We start from the raw sequence: 13,228 nt of genomic DNA on the forward strand, positions 1-13,228 counted from the left end.
CAAAAGACAACCCTTAGAATGGGAGAAAATATTTGCAAATGAAGCAACTAACAAAGGATTAATATCCAAGATATATAAGCAGCTCAATATCAAAGAAACAACTCAATCCAAAAATGGGCAGAAGACCTAAATAGACATTTCTCCAAAGAATTTATACAGATTGCCAACAAACACATGAAAGAATGCTCAACATCATTAATCATTAGAGAAATGCAAATCAAAACTACAATGAGATAGTATCTCACACCAGTCAGAATGGCCATCATCAAAAAATCTACAAACAGTAAATGCTGGAGCGGGTCTGGAGAAAAGGGAAACCTCTTGCACTGTTGTTGGGAATGTAAATTGATACAGCCACTATGGAGAACAGTATGGAGGTTCCTTAAAAAACTAAAAATAGAAATTCCATACGACCCAGCAATCTCACTACTGGGCATATACCCTGAGAAAAGCATAATTCAGAAAGAGTCATGTACTACAATATTCACTGCAGCTCTATTTACAATAGTCAGGGCATGGAAGCAACCTAAGGGCCCATCGACAGATGAATGGATAAAGAAGATGTGGCACATATATATATACAATGGAATATTACTCAGCCATAAAAAGAAACAAAATTGAGTTATTCGTAGTGAGGTGGATGGACCTAGAGACTGTCATACACAGTGAAGTCAGAAAGAGAAAAATAAATACCATATGCTAACACATATATATGGAATCCTAAAAAAATGTATATGGTTCTGATGAACCTAGGGGCAGGACAGGAATAAAGATGCAGAGGTAGAAAATGGACTTGAGGACATGGGGAGGGGGAAGGGTAAGCTGGGATGAAGTGAGAGAGTGGCATGGACATATATACACTACCAAGTGTAAAACAGCTAGTAGTGGGAAGCAGCCACATAGCACAGGGATATCAGCTCAGTGCTTTGTGTCCACCTAGAGCGGTGGGATATGGAGTGTGGGAGGGAGATGCAAGAGGGAGGAGATATGGGGATATATGCATACATATAGCTGATCCACTTTGTTATAGAGCAGCAACTCACACAACACTGTAAAGCAATTATACTCCAATAAAGATGTTAAAAAAAAAGAAATGTAATTGAGGAATCTAAATGGGAGAATAAAAGTCTATGATGTTTATTCATAATTTTGGTCTTTCTGTTGTTCTTTCTTCTGTCCTGCTATTCCAAGATCCCTTCTTTAATTGTGCCCTTTTTGTTTAAAGAACTTCCTTTAGCCATTATTTTAGGATAGGTCTGCTGTAACAAATTCTCTTAGTAGTCTGTTGCTTGGATTGCATAATTTGTGTTATTCTATAAGTTCACTGTTTCTTTCTCCTGTTCTCTCTATTGTATTGTTGAGTACATCCACTGAATTTTAAAATTTCACTTACGGCATTTTTCAGTTCTATATTTTTCACTTGTTTCTTCTTTATATCTTCTATTTCTTTGCCGAGTCTGTGTATTTCTCTGCAGAAATTTTCTATAACTTTGCTGAAATTTTTCCATCTGTTTCAAATGTATTCCTAATCGTGCATTGTAGCATTTTTATGATGGCATCTTTAAAATTCTTGTCAGATAATTAACATCTGTGTCATCTGGATGTTGATGTCTTTTGATGGTCTTTTCTCATTCATGTTGAGATATTCCTTGTTCTTGGTATGACAAATAATTTTCAACTAAAGCCTGTACATTTTGGGTATTATGAGAATCTTGTTCTTACTTATACCTTCTGTTAGAGCAGACCTCTTTTGACAGTGCCACTGCAGGGGAGGAGTGCACTACCTTATTACTGCGAGGATGGAGTGGAAGTCCAGATTTTCCCCTTGGCCTCCACTGACATCCCAAAGGGAAGGAAAGACTCCTTGTTAGGAGTAGGTAGGGAAGGAAACACTACCTTGTTAGTGCTAGGCAAATGTAGGAGTTTAGGCTCCTCACTAGGCCCTGCTGATACCACTCTGGCTGGAGAAGAAGCAAGTCTCATTATGGTTCCCCACATGGTCTCCTCTCAACTGATACCACAGTGTAGTAGACTTGCTACCACAGAGTAATGGTAAAGTCCTGTATTTCTGCCAGGCCTCCTCTGACACTACTCCAGTGCTAAATGGTCATGGGAGTCCAGGTGCTTTATGTGGTCTCCACTGACACCATAGGGAGTGGGGGAAGGTATCTCATTACCTCAGGTGAGGATGAAAGTCTGGTTCCCCACTTGGCCTCCTTGACACAACCACATGGGGCAGGAAGAGGTTGGTTGAGGTGCCTTGTTACAGACTGGCAAAGATAGAAGTCTAGTCTTTCCACTCAGCATTTTCTGAGGGTGGGGGTGAGGCCTCAAGTTTTTGGTGGCATTTTGCGGTGAAGGGGTTATTATCTAAATTTTTTTGTCATTAGGCTGTTCCTTTCCAGTTCCTTTGGACAGAGAGAGCAGGCTTTTGCTGGGACCTCTTTTGACTGCACCCGTTGGTGTTCTTAGGTTGTCAGCTTCTACACTACCCAATATGGAAGACATGAGGCAAAATCAAAACCCTGATGACTTGTGGCCATGTCATTCCTCAGGTCCCAAGGTCCGTACATGGTCTGGTGTGCCTTGTTCCCTTCATGTTACAGAGTCTTCATTTTTTGTTTGTTTTTTAAGTTTTCTTTTTTATATTTTTATCTTATATCAGAGCATACTTGATTAATAATGTTGCATTAGTTTCAGGTGTATAGCAAAGTGATTCAGTTATACATATACACATAATCTATTCTTTTCCAAATTCTTCTCCCATTTAGGTTATTACAGAATATTGAGCAGCATTCCCTGTGCTATACAGTAGGCCCTTGTTGGTTATCTATTTTAAATATAGCAGTGTGTACATGTCAATCTTAAACTCCCAATCTGCAGGCTTCCCTGGTGGCGCAGTGGTTGAGAGTCCGCCTGCTGATGCAGGGGACACGGGTTCGTGCCCCGGTCTGGGAAGATCCCACATGCCGCGGAGCAGCTATGCCCGTGAGCCATGGCCGCTGAGCCTCCGTGTCCAGAGCCTGTGCTCCGCAACGGGAGAGGCCACAACAGTGAGAGGCCCACGTACCACAAAAAAAAAACCCCAAAACTCTCAATCTATCCCTCCCCCCCTTCCCCCCTGGTAACCATAAGTTTGTTCTCTAAGTCTGTGAGGCTTTTTCTGTTTTGTGTTGCTTTTACATATAATGTCTAGGGTTTTTAGGCTTTCTCAGTAGAGAAATAAAATATGCATATTAAAATCTATCAAATATATTAATGCATGTGTATGTATATATATGTATTGTTTTTCTTTGCCCGAATGCCAAAGAAGAAATTATTGAAATGACGTTTGGAACTAGGAGTTGAGAATAAGTAAAGGGTGGAATTATTTTTCATTCTATACTTTCTTCATGGTTGGAAATTTTTACCATGTATATGTATTGCTTATATTTAAAAATTTAAAAAAAAACACTTAAAGCAGTAAATACTTTTCAGTTCCTGTCCTAGATGACTTGTCTTGGGAAATGGAAACCACTGTCCACTCTTTCTTCCAAAAACTATCTCCTCTCCAGGAGTCTATGGCTCCCCTATCTCCTCATTCTCATGCTACTGAACATTCTTTTTGATCTGTTTTGTGGTCTTTTCTAATGGCCCTTAAAACATTGGCACTCCCTAGATTTCAATCTTTGGTCTAACATTTATTGTCTTGCTACAAGTATCCCTAGGCAAGACTTGCATGGTTTTAACCACTGCCTCTATGCTATGGAAGGCCAACTTTATTTCCCTAATCCTGTTTTATTCTCTGACCTCAGATGTCTCATAGGCATATCTATCTTAACTTGTCCCAAACTGAACTCCTGCTCTTTTTTTCAAATCTTCTTCTCCCTCAGCCTATCCATCACAGTAAATGGAAACTTCATCCTTCTAGTTGCTCTGATATAAAACCTTGAAGTTATCCATGGCTCCTCTCTCTCTCCCACATTCCACATGATTTGTTAGCAAGTCCTGTCAGCTCTGCCTTCAAAATTATTTAGAATCTGACCACTTTCTCACCATATCCACTGTTACCACCGCCATCCAAGGTACAAACCATTTCTTGATTGCATTATTGAAACAGGCTCTTAATTAGACTCTTTGTGTCTACCCTTGTCCCCCTACAGCTATTATCCACACAGCATCCAGAATAGTCCTATTAAATATAAGTCAAATCATGTCATTTCTCTAGTCAAAAACCTCATTCTACTCAGATAGTAAAGTCAAAATCCTTCCAATGGGTCTAAGGCCCTATAGGATCTATTTAGCTTTCCCTCTCCATTTCCTCCCTGAACCATCTTCTTCTGTTTCCTCTTTTGATTAATCCTTCTGGCCTCCTTTTTGTACCATGAACATGATATACACATTTCTGCCTCAGGGATTTTCCACTTACCATTTCTTCAGCCTAGAATGATTTCCCCCCAGATATCTGAATGAACAATTCCTTTATTTCCTATGGGTCTCTGCTCAAAAGTCCTTCTCAATGAGGTCTTCCTGGCCACTGTATTTAAAATGTGAAAACCACTTCTCAACCCTCCCTATTCCCCTTTTCTGCTTTACTGTTCATCTTAATGCTCATTACCATTTAATATATTATATATTTTAGTTATATTGATACTGTTTTTCTAAATTACATGAGGGCTGTATCCCCATGCCTAAAACAGTACCTGGCAAATGTGGATACTCAAAACATATTTTCTGAATGAATGAACTAATCAGTTAATCAATAAATGATATCTGGGCTATAGACCAAGAGTCAGAAAATTACAGCCCACAGGTCTGCTGCCAGTTTTGTCAATAAAGTTTTATTAGAACATTCATTTGTTTATGTTATCTATGACTGCTTTCCCAATACAAAGGTGGAGTTGAGTAGTTGTGACACACATCTATGACCTGCAAAGCCTAGAATATTTATTATATGGTTCTTCAATAAAAAGTCCGCCGATCCCTGCTTTGGATTCATAGTCAACTACTTCCTAGATATTGCTCTCTCGATATATTCCAGAAATCTCAAATCCAATCTGCCCCAAACTGAGCTTTTGCTCCATCTTTCTAAAATTTTCCCATTCTGTATTTCTTATATGTATGAAGTAGAGCCCCATCCACACAGTCACCCAAATTTAACTCTATTCATCATACTACTCTAATTTGAAGCAAGGCTTTCCCAAGCCTGCAAGAACAATTTCAAACATTCCAAACTCCTTAATTAGACAAAGCCTAGTCCTTTTAGAACATGGCCACCGTCTGCCTCCAGTCACATCTCTTGCCACTCCTATTTCCATTTCATGTTCCAACAATATAAAATGGTTTGGGGTTTTAGGTCCTTGGGCCTTTGTTCATGCTGAACCATCTCCTTGAAATTTCTTTTCCCTATTTCCCTTTCTTCCCCACTTTAAGTATTGACATAGGTTGTACTTCTCTGCAAGTACCCATCCTTGATAATCCCAAAGTGTCCTGTATATACCCAATAATATCATTGTACCAAAATGATTGGTAAGGCAGCACTGTATAGTGATTAAGTACTTCAACTCTGAGCCACGTACATGGATTTAAATTCTAGCTCTCTCACTAGCTAAATGGCCTTGGGCATGTAACTCTCACATAGCATGTGTTTATTATCATCTTCACATTTCAGCTGAAACACAATGACTATCAGAGAAGTTACAGTGCTCAATGTAACACAGATAATATGGCAGAGAATGTCAATTGTTCTCCAATATCCATTCTCTCCTTCTTTTAGTAAAAGAACTAAAGTCTTAGCTAGGCACATGGCTGCCCCAAACAAAAACTAAATTTCCCTGCTTTTCTTATAGCTAGATCTGACCATGAGATTAAATTCTGATAAATGGTATGTAAATAAAAGTGATATGTATGACTTCCAGGTCATTGCCTTAAAGGAAAGGGTTATATCCTCAGCTTTCTTTCTTTCATACTTCCCAATTGATATAATGTAGAAGATATTTGGTCATGCAGATGAAGCAGCACCTTAGGGATGATGGAACAACAACAAAGAAGTAAGCTGGGTTCTAGCCTTTGTCAAGTCACTGTATCAGGCCTGGACCACCTTGCTGAACTGTTCCAAACCAAGAAATAAATGTCTCTTGTGTTGGAGCCACTGTGGTATCTTAGCAGCCTAACCTGTATCTTACCTAATACAGCTAGTAAGTGGAAGAGCTTGGATTTGAACTGTGCATACCACCTGGACTATATCACCAGTCCCCTCCCCCTGAAGAAAAGTTTGTATTGAATTATGTTCTGCTAGGATGGCATTGGCTGCTAGAAAGCCTAGAGTCAAATGTAGGACCATCCGTAGCAAGTGTATAGGACTTGTCATTAAATATTTCTTGTCTAGCCTCATTCCTGGGTTCATTTTCTATCTGTATCATGATTTTTCATTTGATCTAATTACAATGTACACTACCTCATATTTTACATACCATATAAATATAACACCTTAAATTCTTTAGAATGTTATGGGGTTTTAATAAGTATTGCTTTCCTTATGGTTTAATTGTACATATACCACTTTTATACCTATCATTTTCCTTTGTTTACATGGTTGTCTCCATATTATACTATTAACTCCTTAAAGGCATGTACAATGATATTTTTCTTCTATACCATCTTGCATGGGGTCTGATAATAAAATAGTTGCATGCTCAAGCAATGTTTGCTGAAAGAATGAATTTCACAGGGTCAGAAATGCTATTAAATGTCATTGTGTCATATGGATTTTCCTTCCATTATAACTTGAGCCAGAGAGAAGACACAACTCTAAAAACTGGCTAGAGGAAAGTGTCACATGGTTGGAGGAGTGATGGTAAAGATAGGAAATACATACCTTGACAAAGTGCTCAATTAGGATTTCCACCACAATGTTCTGGAATTTGATGTTCATCATGGCAGCCACAGTGTCCTCCTGAGCTCTCATGAGAGTGGGCCCAAAGATCACCCCCATGTTAGAGGGGGTCATAAGATTCTCTTTGCTGTGCTCACACACACTGCCAGAAGAGAAAGAAAATGATTAACAAGATTTTCTCCAAGACCCCACTGTAACCAAGACTGTGTTAGATGCTTTAGGGGGTAAGAGAAACTAAAAAGTAGAAGAAGAGGAGAGGCCCAAAATATATATGGGAAGAAAAGATTACAAAGGAAGCAACTAGCAAAGAATACAAGATAGCATATAATTAGGGGCCAAACTGAGCCATGGCTAACTTAGTTTGTAGCACTGTAGAAGTCATGAGAAGAGGGGCGGATGGCTATAGTATTTGGAAAGACAGGAGGGAAGCAAGAAGGTATTCCAGGGCAAGAGGTACAGCATGTATAAAGCATATATAAAGAACAAAGCACATAGAGAAAGTGCCTACCAGTCTCACCAGTCAGGAATCTAGTCTCTTCCCCAGCCCTAGCTAGAGAGGCAAAAAACTCAAAGAGCCAAAAGAGATCCTTAAGATTAGCACTTTATCATTGTCCTCACATTACAGATGAGAAAACAGAGGTCCAAAGAAGGAAAGAGATTTGGCTGAAGCCACAGTCAGTTAGCCTGATTAGAGAAGGGCCTCTAATCCCAAATTTTCTGGTCCCTAGTCACTTTCTTTACTTAAATTACCTTAAGTGGCTTCCTATCACTTATAGGACACTGCCAATTCTCTTCAAAGTAGCAATTAAAGTCTTCAGTAACTTGACACATATTTTCAATCCCAATGCACAGCTTGGGCTCTGAAGCTGACCTGGGTTTGAATCCCAACTCTGCCACCCATTAGCCGTGCAACAGTGAATGTTGCTGACCTAACTTCTCTGGGCTTCAGTTTTCCCACTTGCAAAAATAGTATCCACCTCAAACGGTTGTGAAATAAATAGAGCTAAATTGCTTTAGCATGGTATCCTGGAAATATTCCATTAGAAGTATCTGCTGTTATAATGACCTCTCCAGGAGCCTCCATCTAGGCACTGCTGATGTCTGACACTCTTATATACTACACTGCTTAGATGAAGTTTTCTGGCTATATCATGCTGTTTCAGATCTCCGTATCTTTGCTCATGCCATTCCCTCTGTTTAGAATGTCTCCATCCTCCTAGATCCAAAGAATGTCTATCCTTTGAGATTCACTTTAGGTGACATCTCCTTCAGGGCTCTCACAGCCCACTGTCCTCATCTTGATTGACACCATTGGCAAGTCGAATATATTGCAATTTTCTGTTTCTTATCTGCCTTTCCTACTAGGTGGTAAACAACTTCCAAGTGTGTGTGCCTCACACAGAGTAGATACTAATTAATTATTTTTAATAGAACTGAGAGCCTCTAGCACTCTTTCATATAGTACTGGAGGCAGCTAAGTAAAAGGTGTACAGCGCTTTGGTCAGTTTGGCTGTGGGAGTGGGGAGATAAGGGAATGGAACAGCCCGCCACAAACACTAATTTTCAAAACCTGCCCAGGTCAAGTCCCTTGAGAGACTGACCCCATTAATAGGCAGGCTCCTGTCACTAACAAGGTAATTGACAGGGACAGAATCCTTAGACAAATTCTAATGAAGTCTGTTAAGCCCATGACAAAGGCTGGGTGCCATTCAGATGATAATGAACAGCAACTATTCACAGGCCTTTGGTATTGCTAGACTGATGATGGATCCCTTTTAACAGTTTAAATACTTCTGCAATTAACCCTTATTCTTTAGTGACAGAATATTTCAGATGTTAAAATGGAAAAGCAACTCCATGCTGCCACCGAGATCCAGAATGGCTAAACCACTAGTAACAAGGCAAGGACACTTGTGAGACAACAGCCTCCAGCATGTGTAAATGCTTATCTCCTTTTTTGAGCTTTGAAAGAAAGTGACTTTGGTTGAATATGCCAGAGCTCACTTAATCCGCATAACTCCAAAAGGCAGAGTATATTATCTCTGAAGCCTAGTTTCACAGAGGGTAAAGAACTTAGTTAAAGTCAAACAGTTTGTGAATACATGGCAATACAGGGATTCAAACCCATATCTGTTGGGCTCCAAGTCTTACAGTCATCCCATTGCATCCCACTGCCTGCTTGTCTAGTTCCTGTCAAGAAATCAGCCCCTATGGGGGCCCCTTTAGGCAAAAGCCACCTTCTGTTTCTCTGATGGAGGTTCAAGGTATTCCATTTAGGACACTCTTTTCATTCTTAGTCTTCTTATGAGATTTGAAAGGTAATCTATTCTTTGGGGAGGTTTCTTTCCATTTGACATCTCTCCTTTTTTATTATACATTTTGAAAATCATTAAGAGGCATAATTGTGGGTTAATAAGATGAATGAAACCAAAAATAAGGGCATCATGAGTAGTTAATTAGGTGGGAGTTTGTAATATGATTTGGAAGCAAAGAAATCTTAAATTCTTTAGTCCACTTAGACTAAAGAAAATAGATACAACTTCTTTTTTTTAACATCTTTATTGGAATATAATTGCTTTACAATGGTGTGTTAGTTTCTGCTTTATAACAAAGTGAATCAGCTACACATATACATATATCCCCATATCCCCTCCCTCTTGCATCTCCCTCCCACCCTCCCTATCCCACCCCTCTAGGTGGTCACAAAGCACTGAGCTGATCTCCCTGTGCTATGCATCTGCTTCCCACTAGCTACCTATTTTATATTTAGTAGTATACATAAGTCCATGCCACTCTCTCACTTCATCCCAGTTTACCCTTCCCCCTCCCCATGTTCTCAATGGATACAACTTCTTGAACATCAAAATTTAAACCAGAGTAGAGAGAGGTTATAAAAAGCCTCCAGTTTAGGAAAAAATAATTTTGATTAGATGGTTTAGATCAGAGGTCATAAATTAAAATGCCTATAAAAACAGAACTACCTTATGATCCAGCAATCCCAATTCTAGGTATATATTCAAAGGAAATGAAATCAGTATCTCAAAGAGAATATCTGTACTCCCATATTCATTGCAGCATTAGTCACAATAGCCTAAGTATCCTTAGATGGACAAACAGATAAACATATACACACAATGGAATATCAATAAGCTTTAAAAAAGAAGGAAATCCTGCCTTTTGCAACAACATGGATGAACTTGGAGGACATTATGTTAAGTGAAATAAGCCAGACACAGAGTAGAATGGTAGTTGCCAGGGGCTGGGGGAGGGGAAAATGGGGGAGATGTTGGTCAAGAGGTACACATTTTCAGTTATATAAGATGAGTAAGTTTTAGAGATCTAATATATAGCAATATGAATATAGTTAACAATACTGTATTTTGTGCTTGAAATTTGCTAAGAGGGTAGATCTTAAGTGTTCTTCATAGAAAGAAAGAAAGAAGGAAGGAAGGAAGGAAGGAAAGAAAGAAAGAAATGAATGAATGAAAGAAAGAAAGAAAGAAAGAAAGAAAAAGAAAGAAAGAAGGGAAGGAGGGAGGGAGGGGAGAAGGAAGGAAGGAAGGAAGGGAGAAAACGGTAACTATATGAGGTGATAGATATAGTAATTAGCTATATTGTGGCAATTATTTCACAACATATACATATACCAAACATCATTATGGTATATAAGTAATATACCATAAATATATACAATTTTTATTTGTCAATTATACCTCAACAAATATGAACAAATAAAAATAAAAACTGAATAAGTTCATTAAACTGGTTCCATCACTAACACGTTGTATGATTTGGGGCCTATCTTTTTCCATCCCTGGATATCTGTTCCCTCACCTATAAAATGAGGTGGTTATTGGGTAATCTAAAGAGTCTTTCAGCTCTGCCATTCAGTGACTCTAAGAAAGTCCTTCCCTTGAAAATAATGGAAAAAAGAAACAGTCACACATTACACGTCTACTGTTGGAAGAACGTAGAACCATTTATTAAGTATGTCTGCCCTCCCCACTGTAAAGACCACGCCCCCAATACCCAAAATAACCAAAAAAACCCACCCCAAATCCCCAAAAAACAAATTAAAAAAAAAGAACTTGAATCAGAGCAAGCCTCTTGATTCAAAATATGGGAAACTTTAAAGGACAAATGACCTGTTTTCTTTAACAAATAAATTATAAGAAACAAGAAAGAGATGAAGAAGAAACTTACAGATTGGGAACATGGTAAAAACACAGAGGCCCTATCCTATCAAACTTTGGCCTCTGTGTTCTTTATTAGCCCTCCAAGTGATTCTGATACACACAAAAGATTGAGAACTACTGCTATAGATAAGGGATCACCAAACTATGGCCCTTGGGCCAAATCCAACCTGTTTTTGTAGATAAAGTTTTATTGGAGTATTGTTATGCTTATTCATTCACATATTATCAATGGCTGTTTTTGTATTATAAAGGTAGAACTAAGTAGCTGCAACAGAGTCCATATAGCTCACAAAGCCTTCAATATGTATTATCTAATCCTTTCTGGAAAACATTTGCTGATCTCTGCTAGAGATTAAAAGAGACTTAAAAAACATCTGAAAAGATTCCTATGTGTGGACGTTATTTGGATCCTTATTAAAAAAAAAAAATATATATATATATATATATGACATATTTGAGACTACTGGAAAATTGAACACAGAATATTTAATGATATTAAGTAATTATTAACAGTTTGTTTTCAGATGTGATAATTATATTGTGTTTATATGTACAAAGAATTTTCATTTTTCAATATACATACTGAAATATTTATGGATAAAATAATGTCTTAGATTTGCTTCACAATAATATAGGAGGAGGGGAAATGAATAGGGATATAGATGAAACAAGGTTTGCTACGTGTTGAAAATTGTTGAAGCTGGGTGATAGGCACATGAGAGTTCCTTACAGGCATATGAGAGTTCCTTATACTATTCCTTCAGACTCAGGATGCCACAAGGATTTAAAAAGTCCCCCACCCTCCTTCACAAGATTTTGGTTAAAGATTTAAGAGGATTATACCTGGATCAAGGTTGAGTAGAGGCCTTTCCAGCCAGAACGGAAAAAAGCATCTGAAGTGACAAAAACCCTTCTTAAGGACATTATTCCTAGGTACGGCCTTCCCTCTACTATTCAGAGCAACAATGGATCTGCTTTCATCACAGAAATAATGCAAACAGCAAATAAAGGTTTAGGTATAAAATGGAAACTTCACTCAGCATGGACACTGCAATCTACAGAAAGGGTAAGAAGATGAACCACACTCTGAAGAAAATGCTCGCCAAACGATGCCAGGAAACTCATCTAAAATGGAAAAAGGTCTTGCTGATTGCTCTCCTTTGTACACTGGTGGCCCCTAGAAGCGGGCTAGGTATACAGGATACCACTCTTACCTCCTAAGAGTAAAGAAAGAGAAACATTTCTAACACAGGAGGCAAAAATTAAACAGTATGTACAACAGATTGGTCAATTGTTAACCACTGCATGAGTTTGTATTCCACAGGTCTCCCCCTCACCTGGAAGCTCCCTTGCATCCCTTTAAAGCAGGAGACCCAGTGCTGCTGAAAGTGTGCAAAAGAGCAAGGGTGCTTCCCTGGTGGCACAGTGGTTAAGAATCTGCCTGCCAATGCAGGGGACATGGGTTTGAGCCCTTCTCCAGGAAAATCTCATATACCACGGAGCAACTAAGCCTGTGCACCACAACTACCGAGCCCGCACTCTAAAGCCCAAGAGCCACAACAATTGACCCCACGTGCTGCATGTACGGAAGCCCACGTGCTCTAGAGCCTGTGCTCCACAATAAGAGAAGCCTGCGCACCACAACAAAGAGTAGTCCCTGCTCACCGCAACTAGAGAAAGCCTGCATGCAGCAACAAAGACCCAACGCAGCCAAAAATAATAAATAAATTTTAAAAAAAGAGCAAGGATCTGAGCAGCAGCTTGAAGAAAAATGGAAGGGATCCTATGACATTCTTCTTACTACTCAGAAACTTTAAGTATTTGTTCTGACAAGCAGAATGAAAGTTCTGTTTTCTTATTCTTTCTCATACCTTTTATGTACAAAGTTATACATCCATATGCTGATCCTTTTGATAATTCTAACTGCCAGATATGTGGTCAGCTTCCTATTTCTGGGTCTTCAGGATTGCCTTAATGGGTCTTCCCCATACAGGAAATGGTTTGGAAACAACTGGCTACAACAAGTCTCTCTGAAGTACCAGTTCCACACTAGGCTTCAGACTTATTCCCTTGAATTCCTAAGGAAATGAGATCTTTTCTGTCTACTAAAGTTCCAGTTGTCATTCCTCTTACCTCTAACTGGGCCTGTTGCACCAAA

The 13,228-nt window shown here is 38.9% G+C and overlaps 1 protein-coding gene across 1 annotated transcript in view; it reads right to left on the reverse strand.

The window, feature by feature from the left end:
• Positions 1-13,228, reverse strand: part of OPHN1 (oligophrenin 1) — a 606,425-nt gene that overhangs the window by 110,037 nt on the left and 483,160 nt on the right. The window contains exon 19 of the mRNA XM_082681995.1: positions 6,857-7,016. Coding sequence (XP_082538121.1) covers positions 6,857-7,016 — 160 coding nt within the window. The remainder of the gene's footprint in view (positions 1-6,856; positions 7,017-13,228) is intronic.

The sequence above is a fragment of the Grampus griseus genome (genome assembly GCF_964374135.1).
Source record: "Grampus griseus genome assembly, chromosome: X".
NCBI lineage: Eukaryota > Metazoa > Chordata > Mammalia > Artiodactyla > Delphinidae > Grampus > Grampus griseus.